General features: G+C 39.4%; 1 protein-coding gene across 2 annotated transcripts in view; it reads right to left on the reverse strand.

Moving 5' to 3' along the window:
• The window catches only part of mlec (malectin), a 61,158-nt gene that overhangs the window by 10,925 nt on the left and 38,147 nt on the right, over positions 1–12,086 (reverse strand). For both annotated transcript variants that reach the window (XM_072247604.1, XM_072247605.1), the window contains 2 exons: positions 6,862–7,041; positions 4,642–4,699 (listed from right to left, as the gene is read on the reverse strand). In XM_072247604.1, the coding sequence (XP_072103705.1) occupies positions 4,642–4,699; positions 6,862–7,041 (238 nt within the window). The remainder of the gene's footprint in view (positions 1–4,641; positions 4,700–6,861; positions 7,042–12,086) is intronic.

Here is a 12,086-nt window from a genome sequence, read left to right on the forward strand (position 1 = left end):
GATAAAGATGTATATTTGTGTGTATCTAATAATGTATTCATGTTTGTAATTTTTACCCCCGGTAAAAATCCTTAAAGGGGGGAAGTGTGACAAGAATACACATAGATTAAGAAGTAGCTGTCCTGTGCTGGCACCAGTGGGATTAGCAGTTGGTCTGCCACCTGTCTTCAGGAGAGAGAGAGATAAGGAAAACAATGGAGCAGCATTTGGAGATGTGTAATGAAGGGGAAGGAGAGCTGTCTAGAGCGGCTCCCCCTTTGAACCCTGAACTGTTTGAAGTGATGGACAGGCAATACCCCAGCAGGGGGATAAAAAGGGACAGGTTCGCTAAGGCAGGACACACACGACACCCGAGGTAACAGGACCCTGGAAGCGGTGCGTCTCTCACAAGTCGGTGGGAAGTACCGGGCCATAAACGCACAGGGTGGAAAGGCACGATCGGCGGAAACCTGGTGTGTGTCCACCCTTGCCTGAGTGCCAGGTTCACCGCAGGGAAAAGATCGTATCTGGAAACGGAGGGGTCACGGTCGGTGACCTCAGATGACATCATAAAGGACTCGCCCGAATGCTGACTGCGAAGGTCTGTGTGGAAGCCTTGAATATTCATTCGTTTTGCTCTCTCCCTCCTTCCCCCCACTGTCCATCTCTCACGGCAGCGATTACTGTGAACTGAACTGAACTAAATTGAACTGAACTTTACGTCACTTTGAAACTGGTCATTTACCCCTAGACAACGATAGAGCTTGATTGATCCTGTTATCTTAATTCTGTGTACATGTATGTTCATCATTGCTGAACTGTTGCATTCATTATCCTTTTGATTAGAGTACTGTGTTGCTTATTTCTTTAATAAAACTTTCTTAGTTCTAGTAATCCAGACTCCAACTGGGTGATCCATTTCTGCTGGTTTGGCAACCCAGTTACGGGGTACGTAACAATAGGAAGAGTGGAATACCTGCACCAGAAAATCAAATGAACCCACCAAACCAGACATGAACTTTGTCTAGGTGTTCAGAGGTGAAATCTGCATTATTTCCAGTATATATAGGGTTCAATGTTTTATCTGTCAACTTTGCTATGAATAGTTTCCCCAAGAAAGAAACCGGTCCAGAAAAGATTACAGTTACAGATGTCAAATTTGCTAAACTCGGTCATAGAGATAGAAAAGGAAATAAATGAAGAGGGCATAAAGAAGGCTACAGAGGGCTATAGATAGGTTAAGCCAGTGAACAAAGATCTTCCAAATGATGTGAAATTGGTCATTTTGTCAAATCAAGATTCATACCTAAACAGCGAGAAATAGCAGAACTACAATATGAAGCAATCTGGATATCTTAGTGCAAGATCCATAACTGCCTAAAAAGGAGGTACAGTTGATTTGAGAAGATGACAGGATGTTACGGTTTATTGCGAGGGAAATTGAATATTAAGATAGGACCAAAATGGGGTGGTGATGAGATCACATTTGGAGGACCATGCACATATTACTCTCCTTAATGAAAGAAAGATGAACGCTGGAATGGGTGGGTTTCCCAAGTGGAAAGGTTTGATTGAAACAGAACCCTAAGCAGTCTTGACAAAGAAGATGTGAAAAGGATGTGCCTCTTGTGGAAGAATTTTGAACCTATGATCAGCGTTTAAAAGTAAATAAGTCACTGATGATGTTTATGCAGAGACACAGTGAAAACTCTTTTTTGAGAGTTTTGAGGAAGAGTGTTACAAAGACCAAAAGGCAGTGGAAAGGAACACATAGAATATTTTAAGGCTGAAGTACACTTTTGATAAGCATTAGGTGAATATTTAATAGTTAAGATAAGAATGTGACAATCGTGTCATCAATCAAAATCTGATTGAATGGGGTGCAGGGACAAAGCACCAATTGGGCTATTCCTGTTCCTAATTAGTATATTCATACAAGACATTTCACATTGAGTTACAAAGGATTTGATGTCCTTTCTTATAAAGGGACACATTTCTTGCAGCTCTGATAATTGATAATAACCAACTTGTTAGTGGAAGTATGTTGCGGTATCTCCAGTTGATGTCCCTGTCTGAGAATGGAAAGTCTCACTCCCCTTCCATAAAGATGTTTTAAAATTACACTTCAGTTATCTTTTGCTATGGTCTTATGCAATTACTTTTCAAATTAATTTCTGTTAGTCATGGTAGTCTTGGGGGTTGCTCAAAGTTACTGAGAACAACTACTAATTTGATCATTTGATGTCAGCCTTGCTTGGAGTTCAAAGCAAGTTTGCCTGAATCAGCGTAATTATTTCAGACAATTTACTGCAACAGGAAATAGTTCTAACCAATTAAGAGCTTTCATCTGAGTGCAAGATATTTTAGTTTTCAAAACTAGCTTCCTATTTACCCATTCATACAGTTATTTTATTTGAAAGAATCACAGATTATATTGATTAGTTTAATTTCATAAGCAAGCCTGATTCTGCCATGATTTAACAGTCTGTACTTGCTTCTGTTCTTTCCCTACTGTTCACACTGAATAATAAGATGTGAATTCTGTCCATGTTGCAAAAACTACAGTTAAAGGATTATTTGCAAGGTCATTTCATAACTTAGCTATTAAGAACACTGCTGTTGCAAAATTAGAGATGAAGAATTATTGTGTACAACATAAACAGGCCGAATTTGCACAACAGATCACCAAACTGGAACCAGAAGTATCGACGACTTGATCATCTATTGTGTTGAAATGATTATTCTCATTATATTGGCTCTGGGAGGAAGTAGCAATCAGCCTATACTCCTTATTCAAAGAGGCCTGCTAACAACTATCATGTGGATACTGAGTGAGTACAGAATCAGGCTCAAATGTTATATGGAGGGTTTTGGCCCGAAATGTTGACTATTTCTATAGATGCTACGTGACCTGCTGAGTTACTCCAGCATTTTGTTCACATTGCTCTGGATTTTCAGCATAGAAGAGATTCTGTAGATGCTGGAAATCCAGAGCAACACACTCAAGTGAATAACCTCAAAGTTGCTGGTGAACGCAGCAGGCCAGGCAGCATCTGTAGGAAGAGGTGCAGTTGACGTTTCAGGCCGAGACCCTTCATCAGGACTAACGAAAGGTCTCGGCCTGAAACGTCGACTGCACCTCTTCCTACAGATGCTGCCTGGCCTGCTGCGTTCACCAGCAACTTTGATGTGTGTTGCTTGAATTTCCAGCATCTGCAGAATTCCTGTTGTTCAAGTGAATAACCTGCTTATAGGACCATAAGGTACAGGAGCAGAAGTAGACCATTCAGCCCATCGAGTCTGCTCCGCCATTCAATCATGGGCTGATCCAACTCTTCCAGTCATCCCCACTCCCCTGCCAACTAGCCATACCCTTTAATGTCATGCCTAATCAAGAACCTATCTATCTCTGCCTTAAATACACCCAATGACTCGGCCTCCACAGCCACACGTGGTAACAAATTCCACAGATTTGCCACCCTCTGACGAAAGCAATTTCTCCGGACCTCTGTTCTAAATGGATGTCCTTCAATCCTGAAGTCATGCCCTCTTGTTCTGGACTCCCCTACCATGGGAAATAATTTAACCATAGCTAATTTGTTCAGGCCTTTTAACATTTAGAATGTTTCTATGTCATCCCCCCTCATTCTCCTGAACTCCAGGGAATACAGCTAAAGAGCTACCAGATGTTCCTCCTATGGTAACTCTTTCATTCCTGGGATCATTCTCGTGAATCTTCTTGGAACCCTCTCCAATGTCAGTATATCCTTTCCAAAAATAAGGAGCCCAAAACTGCACATAATACTCCAAGTGTGGTCTCACGAGTGCCTTATACAGCCTCAACATCACATCCCTGCTTTTATATTCTATACCTCTAGAAATTAATGCCAACATTGCCTTCTTCACAACCCACTCAACCTGGATACTTTTATTTAAATTAATTTCATGGCAACTTATCTGCACTTACAACATATTTGTATCACATATTTGATTCTCCTTAAAAAAGTCATAATGAAACCACATCATCAACTTTCAAAATTCTTTCCTTTCTACCTTTGCTGATTTTGCAAGTTTTTGTTTAAATGATAATATTAGGATTTACTAACCATGAGAGGGAGAGAAGGAGGAGAGAGAGAGGTAGAGGTGGAGGGGTGAGAGGGGGGGAGGAGAGGTGGAGGGGTGAGAGAGAGGGAGGAGAGGTGGAGGGGAGAGAGGGGGGAGAGGGGGAGAGAGGGAGGGAGAGACAGAGACGGACACGTGGAGTAAGTTTAATAGTAAATCTATTTTTCTAACAAGTTTGTTCATTAATTATTAATTAATTGGAATAAAATTTCTTTAATATAAAGACTATTGAACATAGAGTTATCAACATAGCCTTTAAGTATTTGTAGATTTACTGCATCTTCCTCACTCTAAACATCTCACTGCAACTACAATGCAGAGCAGATAATCATACATAAGCAATGTAAAAGGTGAATAAATAACCATTTTTCATACCACAGCTGTCAATTCAATAGTAACATTAACTTACTAATTCATTTCTCAAAGACACATGCATTCTCAATAAACTATTAAATTTTATGAATTCCAGAAGTATTAGCAATATCGGTAACAAACTAAGTAATCTTAAATTGTCATAAGACTACAATCAATATTTCTTACCCTCCACTGTTCCCTTCATGATGCATATTGCACAGATTTTAGGGTTGTCATAGTAACCCTAGAATATAAAACCAACAAAAGGAAAATAATTAGTATTAAGTCAGTGTTTCTACCTTAATTTACAAAGTGATAATATACCTAGATTTCTAAATTCAAAACACAGTAGCTAAAATAAAACTATATTGATATATTAATTTCATAGTATAATTATTTATATTTTGAAACTACTCATGGGAGCAACAGGAAACTTGTGTTTGCATGTTCTTCTTTATGCAAAGGTGATTAGATTAATCTTCTGACACTATGATCTAAAATAGACTTAGAGCATCACAGAAATACACTACTTACTTTATTAGAACTCCAACCTAAACCACTTTGTGCTTTGGCCTGGAAATTCTTAAAAATCAAAAAAATCTTTGCACTGAGGATCTTAGTGCTATTTTAACCTCTTAAACCATAATGCTATCCACCCCAGACAGTTACACTTTCAGCTAAAATTATGATGAGCAGCCCTACTGACCCAGCAAATATAACGGATGAAAATGGAGCCTAGTGGGCAAGTCACTTTAATTCTAGCTTATGTTAGTATTGATGATCACACATTCAATATCAAAAGTGGTGCCACAACTGGTTTCAGTATCTTGAGGGGAAATTATGCAGAATTGCCAGTGGGATTAAACCAGGGCCTGATTTGGCAAATACATTCTCCAAAGATGAAGATTCAAGATTGCTTAATGTCATTTCAAGTACACAAGTATAAATGAGAATGAAATAATTACTACTCTGGATCTGATGCAGCACAAAAAAAAACACAATAAGATAAAAACACAAAAATAATTTACAAATCACAATAAGTACACAGTTGCAAGAAAAAGTTTGTGAACCCTTTGCGATTACTTGGTTTTCTGCATCAATTACTCATAAAATGAGGTCTGATCTTCATCTAAGTCACAATAACGGTTTGGGGCTGCATTGCTACCTCAGGGCCTGAACAGCTTGCAATTGTTGAGGGAACAAGGAATTCAAAATTGTATCAAGATATTTTGCTAGAGAATGTCAGGGCAGTGGTCCATCAGCTGAAGCTTAATAGAAGCTGGATGATGCAACAAGCCAATGATCCAAAACACAAAAGTAAATGAAGAAAATTCCTGCTTTGGAATGGCCAAGTCAGAGTCCAGACCTTAACCCAATTCAGACGCTGTGGCATGACCTGAAGAGAGATGTTCATGCAAGGTATCCCAGAAATAGTAAACAGTTTTGTATGAAGGAATGATCTAAAATTCGTCCTCGCTATTGTGCAAGTCTGATCAGCAACTACAGGCAACGTTTGGTGGAGATTATTGCTGCTAAAGGAGGTTCTACCATTTATTAACTACAAGGGTTCACATACTTTTTCCAGCCTGGACTGTGAATGATTGAACAATGTATTCGATAGACATGAAAAGTACAATTATTTGTGTATTATTAGTTTAGGCAGATTGTGTTTGTCTGTTATTGTGACTTAGATGAAGATCAGACCACACTGTATGCATAATTAATGCAGAAAACGAGGTTGCAAAGGATTCTTTTTCTTCCAACTGTAAATAACGTAAGATAGCTTATATAAATAGATTGTATGTCCATGAAATGATGCTAGGAACAGGAGTGGCTGTACATAAGATGACTGACAGGAAGTGATAATGGGGTGGTAGTTAGGGGTGTTGAGGGGTGGTCCCCACACCTTTTAACATTCACTATCATATTTCATATACAATAATAATGAAAAGGGCAAACTGTACCCCAACCAGGAGTTAACCATTTCAGGATAAGAGGTGAGCAGGCAAAAGTTTGAACAGAACTGCTAATCAGGAGAATCACTGCCCAATCTATTGCTCCACATAGTTACTTCATTAAATGATAGCAAACAGTTGCTGACACAAGCAGTGAGAAGAAAACAAAATTCCTGATCAAAAATTTAACTCATTTGATGATCACTCACCAGATATTTGGTAATGGGTGTGTGATGTTGCCTCAATGGCATAAGAAATATACTGCGTTTATCAGCCACTTCAGGTAAATAGAAATAAAACAAGCAGCTTTCGTACTTGAGAACTTATTAATAAATTATTAAACTCTACAAGCAGCCCATAATAAGTTCCTCTAAAGCAGTAATCCACAAATATGATGAACGAAGAGATATTTTTGTTAAATCCTACTTCTTTGCATAAAAGAGTTGCTTACTTTCACAAATTCCACCAGTAGCTTTCCATTAAATGTAGAGACTTCTCCTTGAACACTGAGTTTTCCTTTTCTGACAGAGAAGGACACCAGTTCATCGTGTGCTGTGCTGTGTCCTACTTTATCAAATATATCCAGATCTTTCACGACCACATGCTGCCCATTCAATCTCACATCAAAGACCTAGAGAGAGAAGAAAGAAAATTACAAGCAACACCTGACAGCAAACTTTTTTGAAAGTGTTGCTTCCTCAGATTTTTTTTTGTTTATTATAGACTAATTGAAGCTGAACACAAATATAATTTCAGACCCCTTGTATCTCATAGGAATTTGGAGAAACAGGAAATTAACTTTTATTAAGTATAATGCATTTAACTGCATTATAGTGCTGATGCTTTGCAATAGTTCAACTAAGCTAAAGTATTTAGTTCATGATTTTCATTTGTATTCAGCGTCTGAGGTTTCTAACATAAGTGTCCAACAATAATCAGCCAGCATCAATGGATTCCAGTTGCCCGGACACCATTTCTCCATGACTGCGATGTCCTGGTGAAACCTTTCACCATGCTCATCACTGACAGCACCAAGATTTGCAGAGAAGTCGAAATATGAATGCAGATAATGAATCTTTAGTGACATTCTGCGCTTCACTGTTTTGTATGCTTGAATCATGTTGTCAACCAGTTGCACATAGTTTGATGCTCTGTAGTTGCCAAGAAAATTTTCAACATCCTTGAATGCCTTCCATGCAGTTTTCTCTGGTTCCACTCGAAGTTTTTCGAATTGCCTGTCATTGATGACCTGTTTGATTTGTGGACCAGCAAAACTTCCTTCCTTAATCTTGGCATCAGTTATTCTGAGAAACATCTGTCTCAAATATCGAAATTCTTCATGGAAATTATTGTGTCTGGTGACAGCAGATTCCATCCTTGCAGTCTTGAATCCAGTAATTCTGCTTTTGCCTTTGACAAATACAAGTCTCTGGCCAGGTCACTTAACTCAGATTGAATTATCAGATGAGGCTCACTCAACATAAGGGGTTCAAAATCTGTATCAATATTCGTGTCATTTTCCATCATGGCACCTTTGCCTGCCTCCTCTAGATTCCACGTCTCCGGGGGCTTCAGTACTAGAAGACTATCGTCATGCAGCACAGGTCTCATAGCTGAAGGGAGATTGGGGTATTCAATGGATTTCTTGTTTTTGAACAGAGAAACCAGACACACCGGTCAGACAGAAGAAGCAGTCTATTCTGCTTTCACCATATCATCAGGACAGCGAAAGGCTGAGTACCTCTGAGCCAAACTCTAAGATCGACAGCAGATGCTGTGCAACAAATGCAAGGAACCCAGGCGTTGTCTTGGTTACCAATTTTACACCCAAAATAGAGCTCATAGGCTTTCTTAATAAGGGGAGTCACACTCAGTCTTTGAGATTTAAGTGTATACTGGTCACAAATATAACGCAAAGTACCGTGGCTGTTGCAACATTGGCGAGACATTTTGCTATCATAAATACTCCTGAAAATATAATCACTTTATCGTAATGAGTGCACACAATATGCTATGTGTGTAGAGCATGCGCATCAGTGTGATCACAAACCTATATACATGTAAACGCAATGCATAGAAGTGTGTGCGTGACGCTTTTATAGATTTTCTAAAACCTGTCCTGCCATGCGGTACCTGCCCAGCCTAAGCACGCCCAGGCATGTCTGGACAAGCTGGAAAACATTTTTCAGCTGACATTGTGGGCAAAATTTTAATTGACTTGAATTATGAACTGAAATAACAAATGTAGGCGATTACAAAAAATACAGTGCATGATAGGGAAATTTCAGTGATTTTCATCAACAGCCGCAGCCCAAAATCCACAAGATACTCCCAAAGGTATTCAGGAAGCAAAACCTTTGATGTTCAGTGCAATTTAATAACCCATAAATAAGCCTTAATTATATCTTAAAACGGATTTTCTTTTGCTTTCAAAATAATGCAACTTCTCCATGACTTAATGTGGTAGGTAAGATTACAACTTCTGGATATGTTTTTTTTGCCCCATTCAATACTTCCTTTAAAAATACCATTTTTGAATCACAAGCCAAACACGTCCTAAAACATGCCATTTTGACAGTGGCAAAACTGTTAAAACATTATATTTAAGATCAAATTTCTTAGGTAATTTAATTAAAAGATATAGTACAACATGTTTACAATTCCTTTCCACTGACAGGCATTGATGATGATTTAACATTCAACATTAAACAAATAAATGAAATTCAATAAAATAATGTATTATTACAAAAGTCAATCAACAACCTTGAGGTATCATTACAGCAGTCAATTCACACAGAACTGGGAAGGCTGCCAACACTCCGCTCTAGTCATTAAATCCCTCCATGGCCTTGCTTATGTAGATCTCTTGAATCTGTTCCAGCACTATAATCACCCGAAACATTGTGCACCTCCAATTCTATTCTCCAATATACCTCCAAATTAGCAGCAACGACTTCAGTTGCCAAGGCCCCAGACTCTTTAGTCTTGTCTCAAATCTCTTCTCACCATCTTTCTTTGTCCACATAGCTTTTCTCAAACCCATATTCAGTATGGGCCTTGGTGCCAGATTTTGTTCATAATATTCCTGAAACACATCCAAAAATACTGCAAAAACACAAGATCCTATTGCACCAAATATAGATAGCCTCTATCTATATTGACATTCAACTTCTGGGTACTTTTTAAACATTAGATAAAGGAGAAAGCTGTTGATTCTTCATCCAAATTCCAATCCACATTGAGGACATACAAAGCGTGTCCTGTATTGGATACAATTACAGCACAACAGTATACCATTTTGATTAAAATGGTGACAAGTGGTGTTCCGCAGGGGCCGACGTTGAGACCGCTTCTTTTCACATTATATGTCAATGATCTGGTTGATGTAGTTGATGGCTTTGAGGCCAAGTTTGTGGACAATACAAAGGTAGGTAGATGGACAGGTAGTGTTGAGAAAGCAGTAAGTTTGCAAAAAGACAGATTAGGAGAATGGGCAAAGAAGAAGCTGGTGGAATATAGCATAGGGAACTGTATTGTCATGTACTTCAGTAGAAGGAATAAAGGAGTGGACTGTTTTCTAAATGGGGAGAAAATTCAGAACTCAGAGGTGGGGAAAGGAGTCCTCGTGCAGGATTTCCTAAAGGTTAGAGGTCAAGTTGGTGATAAGGAAAGCAAATGCAATGTTAGCATTCATTTCAAGAGGACCAGAATATAAAAGCAATAATGTAATGCTGATGATGCTTTATAAGGTATTGGTTAAACCTCACTTGGGAGTACTGCGAACAGTTTTGGGCCCCTTATCTAAGAAAGAATGTGCTGGCATTGGAGAGAGTCCACAGGCATTCACGAGAATTATCTCGGGAATGAAAGGGCTAATATTGAGGAGTGTTTGATGGCTCTGAGCCTATATTCGCTGGAGTTTAGAAGAATGAAGGATGATCTCATTGAAACCTATCAAATATTGAAAGGTCTAGATAGAGCGAACGTGACAAGGATGTTTCCTATAGTGGGGGGGCGTTTAGGACCAGAGGGCACAACCACAGAATAGGATGTACTTTTAGAACAGAGATGAGAGGAACTTTGTAAGCCAGAGGGTGGTGAATCTGTGGAATTCACTGCCACAGATAGCTGTGGTGGCCAACTCATTGAAGTCATAGATGGAATATAGTTCAGGGAAGTGTATGGTCATGCACTTTGGTACAGGGTATAAAAACATAGACTATCTTCTAAACGGAGAAAATTCAAAATCAGAGGTGCAAAGGGACTTAGGAGTTCTTGTGCAGAATTCCCAACAGGTTAATTTGCAGGTTGAGTCTATGGTAAGGAAGGCAAATGCAATGTCAGCATTCATTTTGAGAGAACTAGAATATAAAAACAAGGATGTGATGCCAAGACTTTATAAGGCATTGGTCAGACCTCACTTGGAGATCGTGAGCAGTTTTTGGCCACTTTTCTGAGAAAATATGTGCGGGCATTAGAGAGAGTCCAGAGGAGGTTCATGAGAATGATTCCAGGAATGAAAGAGTTAATGCATGAGGAGCATTTGATGGCTCTGGGCCTGTACTCGCTGGAGCTTAGAAGAATGAGGTGGGATCTCATTGAAACCTATCAAATATTGAAAGGCCTAGATAAAGTGGATGTGGTGAGGATGTTTCCTATATTGAGGGAATCTAGGACCATAGGCCACAGCCTCAGAATACAAGTACATCTATTTAGAACAGAGATGAGGAGAATTTTTTTTAGCCAGAGGGTAGTGAATATGTGGAGTTCATTGCCACAGACAGCTATGGAGGCCAAGTCATTGAGTATATTTAAAGCAGAGGTTGATAGGTTCTTGGTTAGTCAGTGTGTCAAAAGTTACAGGGAGAAAGCAGGAGAATGGGGTTAAGAAGGATAATAAATCAGCCACGATGGAATGGCACAGCAGGCTCGATGGACAAATGGCCTAATTCTGCTCTGATGTCCAATGATCGCTAGATGCAAAATGTTCCCCTCCACAAACTTTTTCACCTGCCCCATCTCATACCCTAATAGGAGATCCAGTATCACACTCTCATTAGTTGGGACCTCTATGAACTGATTAAGGAAACTTTCCTGAACACATTTGACAAACTCTATCTCATCCAGCCCTTTTGCAGTATAGGAGTCCTGGTCAATATGAAAGTTAAAATCATAACCTCATGTTTATTGCAACAGACCGCGTGCGACCAGTCTAAAAATTTGCTCCTCAAAATCCCGCAGACTGTTATGAGGTGGTCTATAACATAATCCAATTAGCGTGGTCGTCCCTTTCTTATTCCTCAGTTCCACCCATATAGCCCCAGTAGATGAGCTCTCCAGTCTGAGCACTGCTGTGACAAATTCCTGGACTAGAAATGTCACCTCTCCCCTTTAATCCGTCCTGCACGATCACATCTAAAACACTGGTACCCTGGAACACTGAGCAGGCAGTCCGACCCTTATGCAACCAAGTTTCACTAATGGCTATAATGTCCTAGTCCCACGTGCTAACCCATGCCCTAAACTCATCCGCCTTTCCCACACTACTTGTTGCATTAAAATATACAGAACTCAGAACATTAGTCCCATCATGTTCAACCTTTCAATTCTTGGCTTTGTATGTAGGCTTAACTACAACATTCCCCACAACTCTACTATCTGCTCTGCCACTGGTCC

This window comes from Mobula birostris, chromosome 31 (genome assembly GCF_030028105.1).
Source record: "Mobula birostris isolate sMobBir1 chromosome 31, sMobBir1.hap1, whole genome shotgun sequence".
NCBI lineage: Eukaryota > Metazoa > Chordata > Chondrichthyes > Myliobatiformes > Myliobatidae > Mobula > Mobula birostris.